Source organism: Sinocyclocheilus anshuiensis, unplaced genomic scaffold (genome assembly GCF_001515605.1).
Source record: "Sinocyclocheilus anshuiensis isolate Anshui unplaced genomic scaffold, SAMN03320099.WGS_v1.1 scaffold110, whole genome shotgun sequence".
Lineage (NCBI taxonomy): Eukaryota > Metazoa > Chordata > Actinopteri > Cypriniformes > Cyprinidae > Sinocyclocheilus > Sinocyclocheilus anshuiensis.
Window position 1 is genome coordinate 1,379,212 of NW_015544155.1, and position 21,966 is coordinate 1,401,177.

General features: G+C 36.0%; 1 protein-coding gene across 1 annotated transcript in view; it reads left to right on the forward strand.

Annotated features, from left to right (window-relative positions):
- The window catches only part of LOC107695383 (phosphatidylinositol 3,4,5-trisphosphate-dependent Rac exchanger 2 protein-like), a 123,841-nt gene that overhangs the window by 59,801 nt on the left and 42,074 nt on the right, over positions 1-21,966 (forward strand). Inside the window, exons 14-25 of the mRNA XM_016495267.1 lie at positions 831-906; positions 1,395-1,467; positions 4,323-4,465; positions 4,830-4,922; positions 8,433-8,581; positions 8,819-8,904; positions 12,120-12,256; positions 13,294-13,411; positions 14,372-14,556; positions 17,538-17,699; positions 20,281-20,500; positions 20,647-20,854. Of these exons, the coding sequence (XP_016350753.1) occupies positions 831-906; positions 1,395-1,467; positions 4,323-4,465; positions 4,830-4,922; positions 8,433-8,581; positions 8,819-8,904; positions 12,120-12,256; positions 13,294-13,411; positions 14,372-14,556; positions 17,538-17,699; positions 20,281-20,500; positions 20,647-20,854 (1,650 nt within the window). The remainder of the gene's footprint in view (positions 1-830; positions 907-1,394; positions 1,468-4,322; positions 4,466-4,829; positions 4,923-8,432; positions 8,582-8,818; positions 8,905-12,119; positions 12,257-13,293; positions 13,412-14,371; positions 14,557-17,537; positions 17,700-20,280; positions 20,501-20,646; positions 20,855-21,966) is intronic.

The following is a 21,966-nucleotide window of genomic DNA, read 5'->3' on the forward strand; positions in this document are numbered from 1 at the left end:
TTAGTTAATTAACTCAACGATTAATTTAAAACAAGTAGTCCACAACTGAAAAAAAGATTTGTTCAGATTCATTTACTGCTGTGTTCATGGATTTATTCACTGATTCATTCAGTGGCTTTAGGTGGTGACAAGTGTCTTTATTTGTTTACTGATTTGTTCAATGGCAGGTGGTGACAAGTGTTTTTTGAGTGAAACATTGAATCATTAACTCGATTCATTAAAAATAAGCTATTAACGGATGAAAAAAGTGATTTGTTCATTCAGATTCGTTCACTGATTTATTCATTGGCTTTATATGGTGACAAGTGTCTTTTTTTTAAATGAGATATTAACTCAACGATTTATTAAAAATCACATCACATCACAAAAAAAAAAAAAAAAAAAAGCAGTCGTCTGCTAAAAATATCAAAACTGAAAAAAAAAATGTAAGAAAAAAATCTTCAACAACTGACTAGTCAATTAGTTCACCATTGTGATTACTTGACATCTTCTCTCATCTCAACATATCAACTCACACGCATTGATAAAAATGTCCAATTTAGTTCTCCCAGATCAACTTTGTGCCACTTAGCATGGTCAGCAAGAGCAAAATATGTGCAGAGGGTCCTTATCCGGTCAAACATTATGACCCCCGTGCAACACTAAAAGAAATTCAAGGTAAAGAACTTGTTTGGGCCTCGAAAAATTGAGAGGAAAGGGTTGTCGTGACGTAAAAGCCCAGAACAGGCGAATGCAAGTAAGGGCAAGGGTTAAAGTTTAGCTTGAAATGTGTGTAAAGAGGAGACATTTTTTGAACTGTTCAAGTCAAATTTGACTTGTTTTCCATACAGGGATAAGGATTATCATCTACGAACATATAAATCGGTGGTGATGGCCAACAAGCTGATAGACTGGCTCATAGCACAGGTAAGATTTGAGTTTGATTGTTCTGGACATTGATACTGTCTTATAGACCGATTGTAAACACATTGACATCCATAGGAAATGCGACAAGAGGAAAGAATGGAGCAAAAGTGGTAGCTGTTTCCTAAACAGGCCGGATAATCTCAAATATGCTGAGACGGAAGAGAACTGTAACAATAAACCATCGTCTAGCCAGCAGACTAGTCATCATGAGAATGCACATTTTGATTCAATTTGAAGTGTGATTCAGATATTTAGAGGCAACTTTCATATTCAATGAGTGTTCAATAAGATGATGTGTTGTGTTCGACTATGAAATTATTGCCAGGCAGTCAAGTGACCCTTCAGAGTTGTCACAGTGTGGCGACCGGACTGCAGTAGTGTTTGTGTGAATTAAATGTGGTTTTCTGTAGCTCAAAGGAGGGTGTGTGACATTTTGACCACTTGCAAGCAGACAAAGAGATTGGCACTTGTCTCTTTCTCTTATGAAGGGTGACTGCCGAAGCAGAGAAGAGGTGCTGATCTTGGGGGTGGAGCTGTGTGACAATGGATTCATGCATCATGGTATGATAGTCGTTTATGTCATTGTTTCTTTTTTATTTCCTCTCTTTGTTTCTGTGTGTCTGTCTGATTATATCTTTTCTTTTTGTCTCTTTGACATTGTACGTCAAAGTTGTCTTTTTGTGTGCGCGTCTTACCTTAACTCATCCCAAAAGTGTCAACCAGGATGTTTTAAGCATAAATCAAAGAAACTGTAGTGAGGTTTAAACTTTAAAACAACAGAAACAATGTCAAAAATACAATTTGCCAATGGGAAAAGGGAAATAAACTTCATTCATTTTATTAGGAGTGATTTTTGATTCATCTCAGTGACTTTTTTCAGTCTGTTCACCCAAAAGACTTGTTCAGATTCATTTACTGATTTAGATGCATTCAATGATTTAGTCACTGATTAGTTCTATGGCTTTAAAGGTTGAGAAGTATTTATTTGTGTGTGTTTTGAGTGAGTCATTTGTTCCAATATTTTTACTGATTTGTTCCATTCATTGATTTGTTAATTGATTCATTTTTTTTATTTGTTCAATGGGTTTAGGTAGTGACAAGTGTCTTTTTGTGAGTTTTGAGTATGACATTGAATCAATAACTCAATCATTCATTAAAAATAACAATTGTTCACAACTGAAAAAGCAATCACATGAAGTGAGAAACTCAGTAAATGATAAATATGAAAAATATGAATGAGAATGATTTGTTTACTTAAACGATTGATCTAATTATAAGATAATATGTTAACAGTTTCTTCTTGAGTAAATCTATTTAGAACATTTGATATGTTCAATGTTTTTAGAACATTTTTAATTGAAAACATTTATTTTTTGTAGCGTATGAGGTAAATTGCACATTGCAAAACTTTTCCTCTAACTGGATTCTGCACATTCTGTCTCTCGACAACAGCCTTGACCTTCTCCACAATCCAAGATTGACTGGCTAGTTGTCATGGCAACCGTTTGTTTGCAGGATTCGGGTCTCATTTTCAGGGCACTCGATGCCAAAGTCCACATCATGCTTGTGTGACTCATTTATAGTCTAACATGGGCTGCTCCCAACAGCCTGCAATTGAGTTTCATACGCGGCAAACTACCAACAAATTTATAGAACGTAATAACTTGACTGGCTATGCTTTCATTTTTTGGCCTTGTATGCAACCATTGCATTCATACGGTCACATAACCAAGTAAACCATCTTAAATGGATGAATGTATGGTGACCGAGAAGTGCAAAACAAATCACAATTCTGAAAACAAAATAACAAATTACAAACGCAAATGCAAGTCTAAAAAACAAAATAACAATTTAGAAAACACAACAACAATTCAGAAAACATTATAACAAGTTAGAAAACACAATGACAAATTCGAAAACAAAATAACAAGTCAGAAAACACAACGACAAATCAGAAAACAAATTAACAAGTCAGAAAACACAACGACAAATCAGAAAACAAATTAACAAGTCAGAAAACACAACGACAAATCAGAAAACAAATTAACAAGTCAGAAAACACAACGACAAATCAGACAAACCGGAAGAGGTAGGTATAGTTTGAGACAGCGCCATTGGTTTGGGATTACTCACCGCTGACTGGACGAGACATCTGTCAATCAACGTATACAGGAAGAACCAGCCGAAGAACAGCAGAGTCGTGGTAGAAAGTTTGGAGATGGTATTAAAGTAGCTCAGTTTAAATGTATTGTATGAATTGCCCTTACTATGGAATAAAAAATACGGAGTGTCTATTTACATTTAGTTAAAAGTGGCTGTAAAACATCAGCTCCAGTGGTGCAGATGGATAAGTGCGCTGCTATTTTCACTTAGTGTAAATAGAATCCATTGCTAATGCGAGATTTGAAAAGGGAGGAAAAAAAGTTCAGCAGAAGGCGGGAACAAACCCGGGTTGATCGCGTCAAAAAGCCTACAACACGCGCTTATCCATCTGCGCCACTAGAGCTGATGATTTACAGCCACTTTTAACTAAATGTAAATAGACACCCCGTATTTTTTATTCCAGAGTAAGGGCTTGTTATTTTGTTTTCAAATTTGTCATTGTGTTTTCTGACTTGTTATAATGTTTTCTGAATTGTTGTTGTGTTTTCTGAATTGTTATTTTGTTTTTTAGACTAGCATTTGTGTTTGTAATTTGTTATTTTGTTTTCAGAATTGTGATTTGTTTTGCACTTCTCGGTCACCATACATTCATCCATTTAAGATGGTTTACTTGGTTATGTGACCATTAAAGCTAATTCAGCTTTATCTAATCTTGCCTACAGAAGTCTAGAAAACACTGGACCTCCTTTTCTCATTGGGGGTATTTTTACTACAAAAGTGAAGGGATTGTTTAGAGCCGTTGTTGCCGGGGTGACAGATTGAAATCCATGCTTGTTTCTTTTCACGGGACCCACTTTCCATAGAAAAGGCTTCCCCTCTGAAACTCTCTGTACGGCTCTTGTCATTCCAGTACATTATGTGTTACCCTCTTCTGTGTAGTTCACAAATTCAATTTACACATCAATTTGATTATCATCTGCTGCATGACAAGCAGCCACCAAAACATAACAACAAAGTAGTTGCTATAATGTTGCTTCTTGTTCTGTAAGTTATAGAATGCCTTTAATAATTGACGTGAAATGAAATGAATGAAATGAATAATTTAAGTGAAATGAAATTAAGTAGTAGTCAAATAGAATCAGAATGTTATTTAATTTAATTTAGTTTAATTTTATTTAGACAGAGTTTAGCATGTGACACCACAGTACATGTAATTTTCAAATATCAGATTTTTGGCTTGCTGACATTTAGCACTACTGAATGAGCATCAGGTATAATTTGTCCTAAAACATCTTGTTTGTGTCTTTTTGCAGTTTTGGAAAAAAGTGAATTTAAGGACGAGCCTCTTCTGTTTCGCTTCTTTGCCGACGAGGAGATGGAGGGTTCTAACACCAAACACAAGCCCATAAAGCATGATCTTAAAATAGTGGAGAATGTCATCGCCAAGTCGCTGCTGGTGAGAGATGTCGTCTGTAATCGCCTACAGCTGATGGCACTTACAATAGCGCACGTTGGCTTGAGCCCATGTGGTTTTCATCCACTCGCATGGGGCTTTTCTGCTTTGGCAAGTACGGGGGGTCTGAACTCAGACCAGCTCTGATTCTAGAGTCTTCACCAGTAATTATGCTTGACTGTTTCTAAAGCAGCCTCTCATTATACTTAAACATGAAGTCAACTGGTTTGACAGTTTGGGCTCATGAGAGATTTAAGTTCACGTTCTAGGAGCAGCTCCAAAACATGAATTGTAACAAAATGTCACTGCATGACAAAACCAAAGCTACCAAGTCATGATAACTGTGAAATGGGTACTGTGATTTCAGATAAAGCCAAGTGAAGGAGGTTATGGCTTCACGCTAGAAGATCGAAACAGAGTACTCATCGTCAAATCAGTGGAGAAAGGTTCTCATGCTGAGGTACGTGTGTTACCTTTGTGTGTGTGATTTAGAAAAACAGAAATCCTATTTTTTTTTTAGTTCTCAACTGGTTTTGCATAAAGACCCAGATTTTATTTTGGACATCAAGTGGTGACTTGAGTTGTTTACCAGTATTTTTATTGTACAAAAGTAAACTGTCCTTAAAATGATACAATAAAGCAATAAGCCTCAAAAATCCATGGTTTAGCTGTTTAAAATCACTGTAAATAGTGGCTTCATTGGGCTTTTTGCTTTTATAAAATGGAACTACATATACCGGGTAAGGTTTCAAAACAAACACACAGCTATGGTTAATAATGTAATAATTTATGATACAAATAATAATAATTTTCTGCCAAACAATGCAGTTCTTCAGAAATATTTAGCAGTTACAGCAACACACAAGCTGCGTCCCAATTCAGGGGATGCATCCTTTAAGACCGCAAAGGTCGAACTGAGCATTATGGGACGGTCTCGTCTACAGAGGATTGCTCTTGTCGCCAAGCAACAGTGACAGCTGCCACTGACGACCACCAATTACGTTTGTACTAGATTTTTGTGATAGGTATACTCAACTGTCTGACTCTAAAAACAAAATATATTAAAATATGGATTTTATATGGAAATAAGGATTGCTCTTGTCGCCAAGCAACTGTGACAGCTGCCACTGACGACCACCAATTACGTTTGTACTAGATTTTTTTGATAGGTATACTCAACTGTCTGACTCTAAAAACAAAATATGTCAAAATATGTCTAAATATGTTCACCTTGGTCCATTTGTGTGCATAATAAATAAAAAGTATAAACTATCTAAAAAAATCACATCATCTTAGTAATATATGTCAACATTTAAACCTCTTTGAATGGTTTTTGTAACATTTGTATCGTTAGATATTTGAGTAAATTGAAACCCACTACTTATATTTAAAAGTGTAATGTTGTGTAACCTTGTTTGCAAATGAGAAGTGTTTTCTCCTCTCCTTTGAAAAGCCTATTAATTTTGCATTCATAACTATTGTATGGTTATTTGCATTTTGTTATTTTTATTTAGCATAGTTTGTCCCTGCTCTCTTTTAGAACAGACCTGCACACTGTTTTTGGGCCACGACCCACCAGTTGAGAACCACTGGTCTGTTTTTCCTTCAGCATTTCTAGCTAGACTTATTGTGAATATAAAAGATAGGCTTCTCTAATGTATTTCCAAGCATAGTAAAATTAGAAAAAAAAAATAAAAAATGGTGGTGAGGGGTTTAATGAGACAATTTACACACCTGTTGTCAAGCTCATCTTTTTGTTTGTTTGTGCTCGATCAGACCAATTAGGCATTCAAATATCAATTGAAAACCTTAATTAGCAATTAACACTCTCTAATTGAACTTGCTTTGCGATAATGAACATTTGGATGTTTGTGGTTGTGGGCTTATAACACAAATAGACCTCAAATCACACCAGTCTCGAGGTTCCCTTTTAGTGCTTTAATATGTTCGATCTGTTAGATTAAACCCTGGTAAATGTGGTCAAGCAAACTGACTCAGTTCTGACATAGAGAGAGTGATGCTACCCAGACCTCAAGTAACTTGTGCATCACAGTACGGGTGCTGCATTGCATGTGGATCTGTTTCCAATGTAGAGCAGAGTGAAAAAAAAGGGGAAATAGGCAATAAAATCCAGCTGTGCACTTACATAGATGAAAAGCTGTCTCGTAAAAATAGCAAAATGGGCTTTCGTGTTTGTAACTGATAAAAAGACAGTGACAGAGAGAGGTGAATGAAAAAGAAAAAGGGAAAGAAAAAGCAACAGGAAAAAAAGGGAAAAGCTGCCCAACCATTTTTCTCAGTGCAGAGGGAAAACATGATCTGAAAACGGAGGACTGTGCATTTTATTGTAAGAGAAGAATGGTTATATTTATAGCTGTCAAGAGACGTGTCCAATCCATTCAGTGAAGCACAGAGTGAATGAATTACATCCACTTGAGAGCTCAGAGCAGGAAGTTGCACATATAGATGAAAGGATTGAACCCTGCACCTGTGAAAATGAAATTTATCTATGCATTTAGCCATCCATTCATGTACATACATACATGAGATATATACATTAACCTCAAAATAGTTATTTTCCCTCAATTTTACACAGCAAAATAAACAAAGGTGTCATTCATAACATCAACTTCCTCCAGTGTGACAGACGAAACAAAGAGAAATGTTGATTTTTAAATAATTACACTACTGTTAAGTTTGGGGCTGGTATGAGTTATTGATTTTTTTAAAGGAAGGCTAAATATATTATATTCTACAATATATTTCTACTAAATATATTGTAGAAACTTAATTTTCTGTAAAGTTGCTTTGCAACAATTTGTATCGTGAAAAGCGCTATACAAATAAACTTGAATTGACTTTAATTGAATTATGCTCACCAAGGCTGCATTTATTTGATCATAAATACAGTAAATAATCAGTAATTGTCACAAATCAGGCCTCTGTGGCTCTCTCCGACGGCCTCCGGAGGGCACCCTCTCCCGAGTACTAGCGTTCATGGACTACATTTCCCATAACACCCCGTACCTGGGACTGATTACTGGCACAGGTGTTTCTCCTTAGCTTCCCCATTTAAGCAGCTCCCAGACGCTCAGTATTCGCGAAGTCTTGTATTGCCCCGGCTACATTTCTGAGCGTTTATCCCCTGTCTTGACGTATCTTGTGTATTACCTTGGAGTGTTATTACTCGTGTGATTCTCTGCCGCCTGCCTCGACCCTCGCTTTGTTTCTGGTTACTCTCCTGGATTATCCCTGCTGCTCGTGACACTGTTGATTGATTACTGCCTGTCTAACTCTGCCTTTGATTCAAATAAAAGCTGCAAATGGATCCAAACGCCTCTGACTCCTCGTTACAGTAATATTGTGAAATATTATAAAAATTTTAAATAACACTTTTCTATTTGAATATATTTTAAATGTAATTTTATTCCTGTGATGACAAAGCTGAATTTTGAGCAGCCATTACTCCAGTCTTTAGTGTCAATCATGCTAATACTGTATGCTGATTTGATTTTTTATTATTATCAGTGTTGAAAACCATTGTGCTGCTTAATATTTTTGTGGAAACTGTGATACTTTTTCCTTCAGGATACTTTGATGAATGGAACATTTAAAAGAACATCATATAAAGTACAATATAAAGTCATTTACTGTCTCCTTTGATTGGTTTAATGTGTTGAATAAAAGTATTAATTATTAACATTAATATTAATAAAGTGTTAAGTAAAAGTATTATTTCACAAAATAAATAAATAATTTAATTAATTAACTAAACAAAATTTCAAACCTTTTTTTTGTGAAATAGTTTACTTTGAAAGTGTTTGTCCTAACTTTTTATTTTAAATAAATAAATGTTGTATGTTTTGCTGTCTAATGGCATTCTCACGTTTTTAAGTGTCCACGTAATTTTGGAGCAACTATATATCTAGAGTGAGAGGTTATTTGATATTCCTGTGTGTCTCTTGTGCAGATGGCTGGTCTGGAAGTGGGGAAAAAGATCCTTGCTATTAATGGGGACCTGGTCTTCTTGAGACCTTTCCAGGATGTGGAAAACTTCCTAAAACAGTGCTTCCACATCAAAGGTCCCCTCAGAGTACTGGTCAGCACCAAACCCAGAGAGTGAGTAGAAAACCTCTCATCTCCTGTGATCTAAGGATTCATAACACTAGACAGATTGTCTATAAAGCCTGATATCAATTAAATAAAGAACCTGCCAGATAAACATCCTTTTATTGATGGATATCAGCTCAATATTTAACTGCAACTCAGAATACACAATACGCTTGGAGCAACGGCCGGAAAATGTGATGGGTTTGGCAACCAAAATTGATGTCTGTGTGTCTGTCTGCTCCACAGGACTGTGAAGATCTCAGACTCTGTGGACGGATTGGGCTTTCAGATCCGGGGGTTCGGCCCATCTGTGGTGCATGCGGTTGGCAGAGGTAAGAGTGAAGCAGAGAGAACTGTAGAGAGAAAAACTAGGCTGGGCCAAAGGAAGTTACTTGTGCCCTTTATATCCTACTGTGTTTTTGAACCTCCGCTGGATCACAGCTGGGAGCTGTAGGTACATGACTTGACTTGAGCCAGACTGAGAAGAACATCACACACAGACACACACACACACACACACACATATATATATATATATATATAGAGAGAGAGAGAGAGAGAAAACAAGCTGCACAGCTCTCACTTCCTGCTGCGTCTGCGGTGCATTCTCATCAAACATGGTGAGAGATGAATGAAAAAAGAAAAACAATCCAGCTTGCACTGTCACTTCTGAAGAGAGATGTAAGAACAACAATCCTCACTTCACAACAAACAGAAGCTAAAATTCTAATTCTGAATGAATCCAATTTTATTGGAAAGGTACCATTTACCGGAAGGGTTTGAAGTCTGGCTGATTCTGGTGGAAGTTAGCAAGAATGCAAAAATATGTTGCCATGGCTGATATATATCGGCAGGTATTTGGTATTTTTCAGTTATCTCTAAGTTTTTCAGTTTGGCCGATAAGCGTCAGATGGTGGGACTTTTATTTTGACATTGCTGAGAAACTGGTCTTTCTTAGAAAAATATGATTCCTAGTGTACACAAACTTACCAGATTACTGATTACACTGTTGGTAAAAGAGTTTAATTCCTTTTTATTTGTGTTTTTAATGTCTGTATTTATGAACAATACTATGTTAAGATTACATGATAAAAGAATCAAGAAGTTCCTAGTATAAATCTGTTTGTTTTACAAATTTATTTTGTATCAAGTGCAATTCATTTATTTAAATTCATCCATTTAAAAAAAACAACTTTGAGGAAATATTATGTAAAACATATAAATTTCATTGCATTTTTGCATGTGTTATTTACTACTTTTAAATTAAATAGCGTGGTATCATATATATCAACTTAATATTGGCCATTGGCCAACCTCCTCTCTAAGATATTGGCATCAGGCATCAAAACAAGGCCACAACTTCAAACTAACTTAATCAGTAAAACATCATTAGTCAACCAGCTACACTAGAATGGCTACAGTATTTTAATATCAAACATGTCTGGCAGATTTTGTAGAACTACCATGTGTTTGTGTTTGTGAAGTGTTTTGCTAAGTCTTGCTAATTGTAGTATAAGTTAGCAAGAATGCTAACATTGCTTACAGCATTTTAGTAAAACCTAGGGTGTGTCTCAATCAGCTCCCTAGTTCAGTAGTCAGGGCACTGATCAGGGAGTCGGCCATTTTTTCGCAAAATCCTTCCAGTGCACTGGATAGTTCGCTCCCTGAAAAATCCCACAGTGCACCGCAAAAACTAGGGAACATTGTTGCTCACTATGCTCCCTTACTGGAAATTACGTCACATTTCTAAAGCTCGAAACATAAACCACACGAGCCACCTCGATAAATATAATGACACACGATAGACAATTTGAAAAGACAAACCGTTTATTAATATTTTTCAGAATAAACACAAATCGCTAGACAGGTCCCTGATAGCACACATACAGTACATCATGGAGACGTCTATTTGACGTCTGCATTTACATCTGCAAGACGGATTTTTTTAGAGTGTTTGCTCATCTGCAATACATCTATAGGACGTTTCCTATCAGATGTCAAATAGACGATATACTGATTCACAAGCTCGGGAGCTAGGGAGCTGATTGAGACGCACCCCTAGTCTACGATCTTTGCTAGCAAGATTGTGGTGACATGTCAACAAGCTTTTAGCTAGGCTTTGCTTGTACCTGAACCAAACTAACTAGAATAAATTGTGGAAGGTACAGTATGGACATTTATGCTAGCCTAAGCTAGTCTTTTCAGCAGGGTAGTACTCAAATAAAAATGTATTTCTCTCCCTATATTTAGAAGGTCAGCTGCTCCTTCAGGTGATTGCTGTTATAAGCTCAGTGGGGAGTTATGATAATTATTACCTTGCCTAATGTGCTTGCTTGTTCTCAAAAATTGCTTTTGCCTGAGTTTCGCTGGCTGTAGAAGTGAGAGAGCGTTTGCTCAGGGGAAAAAATGCAGCGTCAAGACTTAAGACCATAAAGTGTGATTAGAGAAGCACAGGAACCTTTTACAGAGGAGTGCACTTTTAATACAGAAAAAGATATTCAGTATAAGGCCTTGTTTAGGAGATTATGCAAACAAATTATGAATATTTAGTCTCTGCAGTGAAATTTCTCTGGCTTAGTCTTCAGACATCTTTTATAGGAACCACACATCATTTACAGATAAACAGGTCCTGATTTAACTAATGCTTTGCTTTTCTGAAAACTAACCAGTCATTTTTCAGTTTATAGTATCACCTGCTATAATGCAGAAAGTGGCGCCCCTGCCAAGTGACATGAACTATGACAGAATTGTTACTACAGAGAAAATCTGGGCCATTTTTCATGCTCTGCTTATAGATCTATGTAGCTATTTATGGGTCTGCTTATGAGATTGTGTTTTTAGGAGATTTGTGTTGATTTATGTTTCTCCCTTTCTCATTGTTTATGCACAAAAACATATGTTCAACTCAGAAAGCTCTGTTCTAATAGTGAATCATCTCACTGTCTACCAACTACATAGGCAGTTTCCTTCTAAGGCAGCACCCTAGCCAGTATACAATCTTACATTGGGGACCATCTTTAAACTCTACACAAATAACACTACAAACCCCAGATAGCACACGTATGTCTGCAAGATGTCTGATAGGAAACGTCCTATAGACGTATTGCAGATGAGCAAACACTCTAAAAAATACAAATACAGCACATACAAATATTGAGTAAAATGCACAGGTGAATCAATGGAGTTAGTAGCATGTTGCTAGCTAACGGCAGGATACTTAGTTAGCATAATGCATAGCACACACAAATATTAAATAGTACACAAATAGCCCTCAGAGAAGAATGAATAGTTTGATGTGAGCATGTTGCTAAGCTAGTGGCAGAATACTCTCGTTATAACAACACATAGAACATAAAAATATTGAGTAAAATAGTATTTTTTTTAATACTGTACACTGAATAGTTTTTATCTAAACTTTTCAGTACTGAATGCTTTTGAGTACTTAATTTTGTTCGCACTGTCCATCATTTTGCATTCTGCTGTTTTATGCAAAGTTGTCTTAGATTTTGGCCAAATATATCTTATCTCTCTTCTTGTTTCTTAAAAGGCACCGTTGCAGCAGTCGCAGGCCTTCACCCGGGTCAGTGCATCATTAAAGTGAACGGCATCAATGTGAGCAAAGAAAGCCACGCCAGTGTCATCGCCCACGTCACAGCCTGCAGGAAGTACCGGCATCCCACACAGGTAAGAGTGTGAGCATCTCTCAGCTGCTCCATGGAAATGCACTATTCCTGACCATTCTAAATATTAAATCTGCATATATAAAGCACTACAAAGCACATAACAGAACCCTTTGTGATCCAGTCCGGGTTATTACCCAGCAATAATAGCAGTTATGGCTTCTTTTGCGGAACATAGCAGGGAAGAAGGCCAGGAAGCTGACTGGGGGTGTGAGGAATATGGGTTAAGGAATGGGCCAGGGCAGCCTTGTTTTGGAGGGCAATAAAGTACAGGCTTGGCACAGGCTGAAGTAGGCCGGTGTGGTTGGCACACTGGCTGGACTCTGGTTTTCATCAGGCATGGAAAAAGAGTGAGGGGGTGCCCACCCTCCTGCTGAGCGGGGATTTGCGGCCCACCATCAAGAGGAGGGAAATGTAGGGGAGATGCTGACAGAAGCGGAGGTGGGGTGGATGTGCTTTAGTCTGTTAAACATATAAAGGCCCTGATATACTCTGCAAAGTTATTTTTCGTTTGGCATTTAGGGCTAAAAGGAAGTCCGAAATACCTATGCTAAGAAGAAGCCACATTAGCGACATTTTGGTGATATTTTGTCAATAGTGTAGCGATGTATGTAGTACAGTTCACTCAGAAGTCACTTTAAGACCAAGAAACGTGAACCTGTTGTGAAATCTGTGTGGGGAAATCTTTTGCCCTCATGTGAAATTCCCAATTGTGCAGATTCCCATTGAAAAAAAATTTGCAGATCAACGATAAATGTGACCACACCAGTTTGTTCTTCTTTCTTGAAGTATATCGGCCTTAATGGGAAGCCATGTTCACATTCAGTGAACGCACAAATCAAGAGAAACATGGTAGATTGGCAGGGTCTTTTTCTTAAAGGAAAGTTCTCTATTTGCCCTACATTTAACCTCATTGCTATCTAGTAAAAAATAAGGTTTTGCTTTTTGATTTTTGTGTCCTATGGGAGTGTGTGATCAACTCGCAATTCTTGTTTTGAAAGCAAGTCTGTCTGAAATGTGTTTTGTTGTTCCTTATTGCAGCAAGACTCCATTAAATGGGTGTACAACAACAGCGAGAGCACACAGGAAGACCACCAGAGAACCAATCAGAAGCCCACCGCAGGGGAGAACGGAGATGTGTTTGAGTGTAAAGTTGAAGGTGCTGTTACACACACCAGTGCAAACACATATTGTACACACAAGTACACACTTTTTCATCCTCCCTCTCTAGTCTTGATATTTACTCTTCTTCTGTGTCCTCTGAGATTAACTCTACAGTCTCACCTCAGTAGCCTCATACGTGATTCACAGGACATGGAAACAACTCATGTTTCATGGTTTATTGACAGCACTGATTTTTATACTTTTTTTTTTGGTAAATGTAGGCAATATTTTGTAATGACTAATTCTTAATTTTTATTCCATTTTATTTTATTTGCATATTATTTGATTTGATTTGTATTAAATATGCACAGTATTATTAATTTTATTTTATTTTAATTTTATTTAATTTTGTTTTATTTTATTTTATTTTATTTTATTTTATTTTGTTTTATTTTATTTTTTCTTGCCTTCAATCACTCTTCATTCACAGTCCTACTTCAGTAGAATTCACAGGACATGGAAAGATTGTATATATAAAATTGACTTTGAATTTAACACTTTAATTATACACATTGGCAATAAAATGATGAAAATGTGAAGGAAAAACTGTAACAAAGTAAAATGATGAAAAAACCATAACCATCATAATTTTGCCTTTTTTGAATTCATTATAGTTGTTGAACTCAAAAAAACATTTTGCATTGCTGCATTTTCATCAGTAATTTAATTGACAAGATTAACACTGCTCTTAACCTTAACTGGCCCAATAAAATATCAATTGGAACTTATTTGCTTAGTTGTGGTGTTAGTCTGGGTCAGTAAATAGCACTAAAGATTTGCATTTGTATATATAAAGATTTTTGGTATTTTGTTATTAAGCAGGAAGCAGATTGGTGGTCTCTAGATGAGCTCCAGCCATCAAAATATGGCTTTGGATTATTTATGTGCTTCTTTTGTCTCTTTTGGGCTGCTCAGACTAGTAACATTGACACAAACTGGTGTGTGCGTTCAACAGAAGTCATGGACAAGTTCAACACCATCGCCATAATAGACGGAAAAAAAGATCACGTCAGCCTGACGGTGGATAACGTGTATCTGGAGTACGGCGTCATGTACGAGTATGACAGCACGGCTGGGATGAAGTGTCACGTCTTGGAGAAAATGGTGGAACCAAAAGGCTTTTTCAGCCTCACGGCCAAGGTAGAGTCACATGAGTCATCCCACAGACACACACCAGTGAATTAATTCATACAGAAGCAGAGGAGTTGACAGGGATTGTCTTGTACATTTGTAAGGCCCTCTTCACAGTTCATGCGTAACACACAACCACTGATAGAAGCTGACAGCAGAGTATATTAAACGAAGTGTGTGTGACAAATGAAAGTGGTCTTTACGACCCCCTGCTGCGGAATAAAAGGATAAACACTTTAAATCATAGAGTATTTGTCACTGTGTGGAGGCTGTGGAAGGGAAGAGATATAAATGACTCAGGTGGAACTGTTGCTCTTACAAAAGTATTTTTCCTGCAAATTTGTTCGACCTGAATTTTACTGACTCTGACAATGTTTTCATTTGACCCCTCCAAAAATATATCTATATTTTTTAGCAAAATGTTTATAAAATATTTTATCGAACATCCTACAAAGCTATAAAAAGCCATAAAAAAAGCTATAATCTAACTCCATGACAGGTAGAAAGGCATAAACACTTTTACTGGATTGCAATGATGCAATGTGCAATATTACATTATTACATTTATTATATTATTATTATTATAACTGTTTTAATTTAATAGTTATAAAAGTTATAAATAATATTATAATAGTTATTATTATAATGGTTTTAATTTAATATTTTAAAATATAGTTAAATATCACTTAAATTTATTTTATTATTATTATTATTATTATTATTATTATTATTATTATTATTATTATTATTATTATTATTATTATTATTATTATTATTATTATTATTATTATTATTATTATTATTATTATTATTATTATTATTATTATTATTATTATTATTATTATTATTATTATTATTATTATTATTATTATTATTATTATTATTATTATTATTATTATTAAGTCTCTTATGCTCAGTAACCAAGTCTGCATGTATTTGGGAAAATGTCCTATTTTAATATAATTTAAAATGTCATTTATTTCTGTGATGGCAATTAATCCAGTCTTCTGTGTCGAATCATTCCAATGCTGAATGGAAACATTTCTAATTATCAATGCTGAAAACATTTGTGCTGCTGAATATTTTTGTGGTAATGCTGCTGTTTATTTTAAAAAGTTCAATTTAATTCTTCCTTGCTTAATACAATTTATAATTTCTTTCAAAAAAAAAAAAAAAAGAAAGACGAATAAGTATTACTGACCCCAAACTTTTGAACTGTAATATCCATTTGGCAATCAAGTATTGTCCTGTTTAATATCACAGAATTCTTGATTGTGGTTGGTGGATGTTTTTTGTATTTAGTCCACCAAGTTTTGCAAGTGTTGCAGGTTTCGTGCGCATGTCTCTCCTTTTGTAGCGTCAGCAAGGGAGTGTGAGAGAAAGAGATATGGTTATGTAAAGTGTGATATCTGTTGTTGATTATTAACGTTTGCTTGAATATCTTTAGCATTGCATGCAGCATCCTGCAGTGTGTGATCTCAGCTGCTCTCAATCGCTTTTTATCACGCTTGTTTATAAACGTACGGCATATTTCGTTTCCCTAAAAATGGATTTCTGTGATTTACAATCTACGTTAATGAACCAACAACTGTCAGGAAAGACTGTTCAGCGTTCTGTTGCCAAGCAGTGGAGGCATCGCAGCTTGAGAGTGACGTCTCAGAAACGCACGCTAATGGGACTAATGTACTGACATGTTCTACGTATTAAGACTCTCTTTTGTTTTTAATTCCTTTAACTGCCAGCAATTTCTGCCTTATTACAAACATCTGCTTGGGTTGGTCTGCACTTCCTCTGAGAAAACTCTCTTCAGATGATTTTTCATATTTCAGTGCAGATTACATGCAATTGTTATGGTCACAGTGTGCTCTTAAATTTCTCCTCTCCTCCACAGTCTCACAGGCAAAGGCTGCTCTCTCTTTTGAGAAAATAATTCTACTACCGTGTGTGTCAAATTTATTTTTTATTGCCCTACTGTTCTTGGTTGCATAGACAGCTGTAAACGTGGCATTTGTGTGTAAAGGTAATTATATTATATACTCATATTTATTTAATTTATTTTTGTATTTAATTAACATACTTTAGAGAAAAAAACTGTTTGCCAATTTTGTTCGTTTTATTTGTTAGTATGTATATGCACACACACACACACACACACACACACACACACACACATGCACATTTTTAAATGTTTACTTATTTTTATTTACTTTTTTGATAAATTTGCAATATACATTCATTAAATACTTTAATGTTTATTTTTATTAAAAATAAATAAAAACATTTGACTGATTTTTAAAATAATTTGATGCCAGTTTTAGTTTTAAATGTTTCATGAATTTTAGTTTAACATTTAAATTCCATGAATTCAGTAAATTTTATGAATAATAAATACAATATAACATGGAACTTTAACATCTTTTAAATTACAGTTGATCACAAAAAAACAAACTTTTTTCACTGATTGTAAATAAAATCACCCCTGATTGTGCAAAGTTACATGGCAACTGCAAAAAATAAATGAATAAATAAATGCATGCATACATACATAAATAAAAACCTATTTATCTTGTGCTGAGGACATGTGTTGCTACCAGTTACAAAAGCTTTTTATTGAGAGTGAACTGGGAACTCATGGTTACTGCGTTCTGTGTCGGAACATGAATGGCCTTAACTGACTCCTATAATGCGTCACCGGACATCTAGTCTTGTTTTAGTGTAAATAATACTGTTTTTACAGTCATACAACTATTAAGGAAATAATGGCTGGATGCAGCACACCCCTGCAATAACCACAAGGGAACAACAAAGTTCTGTTTATCTGTTTTGGGAAATGCATGCAGTGTTTCTAACTCACTTGACCTATGGCAGTTTTGCTCACTTTATCTGTATAATTGACAGAGGAACGGTGAAAAGCACATCTGGCATATGACCAAAGCTCTTTTTTTCTGCCAAACCTCATGCTCTATGTCTTTCTTTGTGTGATTTGTCAGATTTTAGAAGCATTGGCCAGGAACGATGAGCAGTTGGTGCAGACTTGTAGTCGACTGAGCTCCAGCACAGAGCTCATCTCTGAGGACCTGCAGACCAGATTCAGTGCCATGTGTGGCGAGAGACTGGAGCATATCAATCGAAGAATCACCAATTACAGGAAGGTCAGCAAGCATTGTGTGAAACACTTCTTCTTACAGAATGAAAAACAGGTCTGGACTGGTTAGTGCTGGTCTAGCTGGTGGACCAGCATAGCCATGTGTTCACTAGGAAAAACTTTGAGTCATAGCATTTGTGAAGCACAACTGTGCTGAGCATTTTTAGCAAAATATAAAAGCAAATATAAAATGAGTCGAAAAATAAGGAAAATATATAATTTTAAAAAGCAATTCTCTGCACCTAAAAGTGAAAACATTGTCATCATTCACTCATGTCTTTCTTTTCTTTCTCTTTTCCATTCAGTGGAAGTGAATGAGGGCAAATGCTATTATTATTTGTACATAGTTTTATTTTATTTTTTACATTTATTTTATATTTTATTTACATATTTTAATCATATTTTACATATTTTTATTTTCTACTTTTATTATTATTGTTTTATATTTTTATAATTGTTTTTTTTTAAATATTTTTTATAATATTATTTATTTAATATTTACTATACTATTATTATTATTATTATTGTTATTGTTATGGTTGTTTTTTTTGTTTTATACTGTAAAGTTTGTGTGAGGAATAGACCAAAACTAAAACCATCATTGACTGAAAATCCTCCCTTGGTGTTTATTCTGTGCATATTCAATTATGGCACATTAACAGAATTTTCATTTTTGGTTGAACTCTTCATTTTAGCTTTTTTTCTCCTGATTAAGCTTGATGACTAAATCTTGCTGGTAATGCTCGTTATTAAAGACTATTGCAGACACCCTGCACACCCACATCCAAAACTATATGCCATATGCTGGTGTTTTTAGCAGGGTGGATCTTATTCTATGCTTTAAAAACTATTTTCAATGTCTTGATAAATTTCTCTAGTTTTATTGCCTTTGGATGGCTGCAGCTAAGAAAACTTTGCTTGACTTGTAGTACTTCTATTTAGGTTACCGAACAGGAAACCGTCCCACCCTGTCCTTTTTAACACCTGCTGGCCTTGATTGAATAAATATGCGAGTCCACCAGTACCAAAGGAAGCAGACTTGTGCAAAATGTAATTTTCAATTTCCATCGGCTGCTCTTATTTGGAGCAAGAAAAGGAAAAATACGTCTGCAAACATCTGACAGTTTCCCTTGTTTTTCCCTGTGATCAGATTTAACATCAGCACTGGATTAATTAGCTGTTGCTTCACCGGCTATAAATAGCTCTGAACATCCCGTCCCGTTGCATAATTTCCCTTCTGCTGCATTCTCAGTAGGGCCCTGTGAGAGGTCTGGCAGGGTCCGGACCCTGGACACTGAAGCTCCCCGTTTGTCAAAGCTAGCCAGGAATGTGGGAAGTCCGGTATGAGGGGAGGCTACGTGTCCAGAGCAGCTGTAACCCGTCCAGTGTAGTCCGTGACCGCAGCCATTCATGATCACAACCAAAGAATCGTTATGTCATTGTTGGAAAAAGGCGAGGTTCAAATCCCTGCTCAAGGGGAGCATTGAGGTCTTGTCAGCCTGTCACTGATTCAGTGACATGCTCCTGTGGCTGAAGCTGTGACTTTGAATGCAACCCATTTAAAACAGTTATAATTTCAGGAGCAATATGGATCTATTCAGGAATAGTCTTGCTTTGTAAATAAATGACCCCATATGATTGATTTTCTACATGTGGAAAAAGGACGTTCCTTCTGGAAAACAGTGAATGAGGGTGCAAACTGACTTTGCATTTGATGAATGACATGTTGAATAGCCCATCTTAAACCACCCTAAGGTGGTTTACTAGTCTTATCTAGCTTAACAAGGTCTCCTAGCCTGGTCTAGCTGGTCTTCTTACATGGTCAAGCTGGTGTTTAGTTGGTCTAACTGTTCTTCTAGCATGATTACATTTGTGTTCAGCTGTAGCCAGCTGATCTCTCAGCTCAGTATTTACTCACAAATTTAGCCGGGAGTTTGATTGACAGGTGATCTGACCAATCATAACGCCGAATCTGCCATTTTAAATGTCCAAGGTCATGGTTTCGAATCCCAGGGAAAGCAAGAACTGATCAAATGTGTACCTTGAATGCATTACCAAATACATAAGTGTAATGTAAATGTAATCTTGGAGGCCCTAGTTGAGAACCACTGCTCTTAAAAGTGTATCAAAATACACTAGCCTGACCAATGAGAACCAGCCTAAGCTTCCAGCTAAGACCTTAAACCACCATAGACTGGTTTACTGTTAAACATGCCAAGAACATCATCAGGTGATTGGAGATGTTGATGGACTGGTGTTTTTATAGACTGATTGGTATAGACTGAACTTTTGTATTGTCAAAACACCTTTTAGTGTTCACAGTTTAATCCGAATATTAAACTGCACTAGAGCTTGATGGGAAAGTGCTGAACTGCAATGGGCTTAGCATGTTAGCATACCAGACTCAATCTAAAGATCCTTTGGCTAACTCTTACTGAAGCCAGGTTGGTCGAAACAACACAGTGTTGAGTTGTTTTGGGTACAGTAGTACAGGTTTAGATGATTTACATAGGAAAAACCAATAAGCCCTTGCTCATATTCACACAAAATATTTACTGTATCTTACACTAATGCTTCTCTGCTCTCAGTTTTCACGGGTTTTGAAGAACAGGGCCTGGCCCACATTCAAGCAGGCGAAGACCAAGGTTTCCCCTCTACACAGCAGTGACTTTTGCCCAACCAACTGTCACATCAATGTAATGGAGGTGTCTTATCCCAAGACCACTTCTTCCCTTGGAAGTGCCTTCGGAGTCCAGCTGGACAACAGGAAAAACACTCTAGAGAAAGGAGGCCGCAATTCAGAGCAGGGTGAGTGAAGATAGATTCCTAAATGTAATGTACAAGCAGAGGCCGTGCATTACAGGAAGCAATGGCCAGTTTAAAGACACCTATGAAATAAATATCGGGTTTAAGTTCATGTCTGTTAGCTTTTCTCTGCTGGTTTGTGATTTCAGGCAAGCTGAACCCCATGGTTTACGTCCAGCATAGTATCACAAGCATGGCCGCCCCATCAGGACACAGTCTTAGCAGGGCAGAAGGTCACGGTCTGCGCTTCCTGCTCCGGGAGGATGACCTGCTCATCCTGGACGCCTACCACAAACTGCTGACAAAACTCACCACTGTCATCAAAGAGATGGAGTGCTACGCTGCACAGATTCATGAGTATGACATTTTTATTTGGCAATATCTTTGTTTCGTCATGTGAACATGTTCAATACATGCATATATAGCTTGCCTTTTCAGCCTAGTACAACATCTGTCTTAAAATTCGATACTTAAACTGACAAAAAGTCAAGTTTTGAAGTGAATCAAAACTTTTTAAAGGCAAACAGAGTTGTGATTGAACTGTATTACTGCCCTTTGCTTCAAGAGAACTCAACACAAAGAGAGCTTGATCATTAGAAATGTATTATCTTTCATCGGAGGAGATCCTTCATTGTGGTTTATGTATTGTTCTCTTTATTCTTTTGTTGGTGGCCTACCCTCTGAATGATCTGGTCTACCTGGTTATCATGCTTTTAAAGTCACAGAGAGGGTGGAAAGAAATCAGAAAAACAAAATGATGACTTAGGTGTTCGGTGCAAAACAACCATGGCTAATATTAGTGATACAGTGAATATGTAAACATACCTAGATCAAGAGGTTAGAAGGTAAATAATATAAATAATTAAATAACAATAAGATTTATTATTATTATTATTTTATCAAGTGTGCTTTAACTGAATTATTGAGATTTTAAGAAGATTATGATAATAATAATAATAATAATAATAATAATAATAATAATAATAATAATAATAATAATTTTATTTTTTATTCATTTTTTATATTTTTCTTGAGTGTGCTTTTTAGCTAAATCATTAATTAGGTGTTATTATATGATAGTATTATTATTATTATTATTATTATTGTTGTTGTTAAAAATTAAAAAAAACAAAAACAAAAAACATATTTGGTTGAACGTTGTAAAATCTTGGCATGATGTTAATTAATAATATTAAACATTTGAAGGTTAACTTATTTGCAGCATTTTTACGTCTCCCTTGACTGTAGATGATTTGAAACATTTATTCAGATGTTGAATTTGGAATGAAATGACGTCAGATATCACGCAAGTTGTGTCTAGATGTGACAGTTCTTATAACTTCTAGAGTCTCTATGGGATGTTACTGTCCCAGCAACCATGTGATCTTTGTACATTTCACATGACCCAACATCTGGAATTTGCATTATGTTTCTAATTACCTTCTTTTTTTTTCTCCAGCAACTAAATG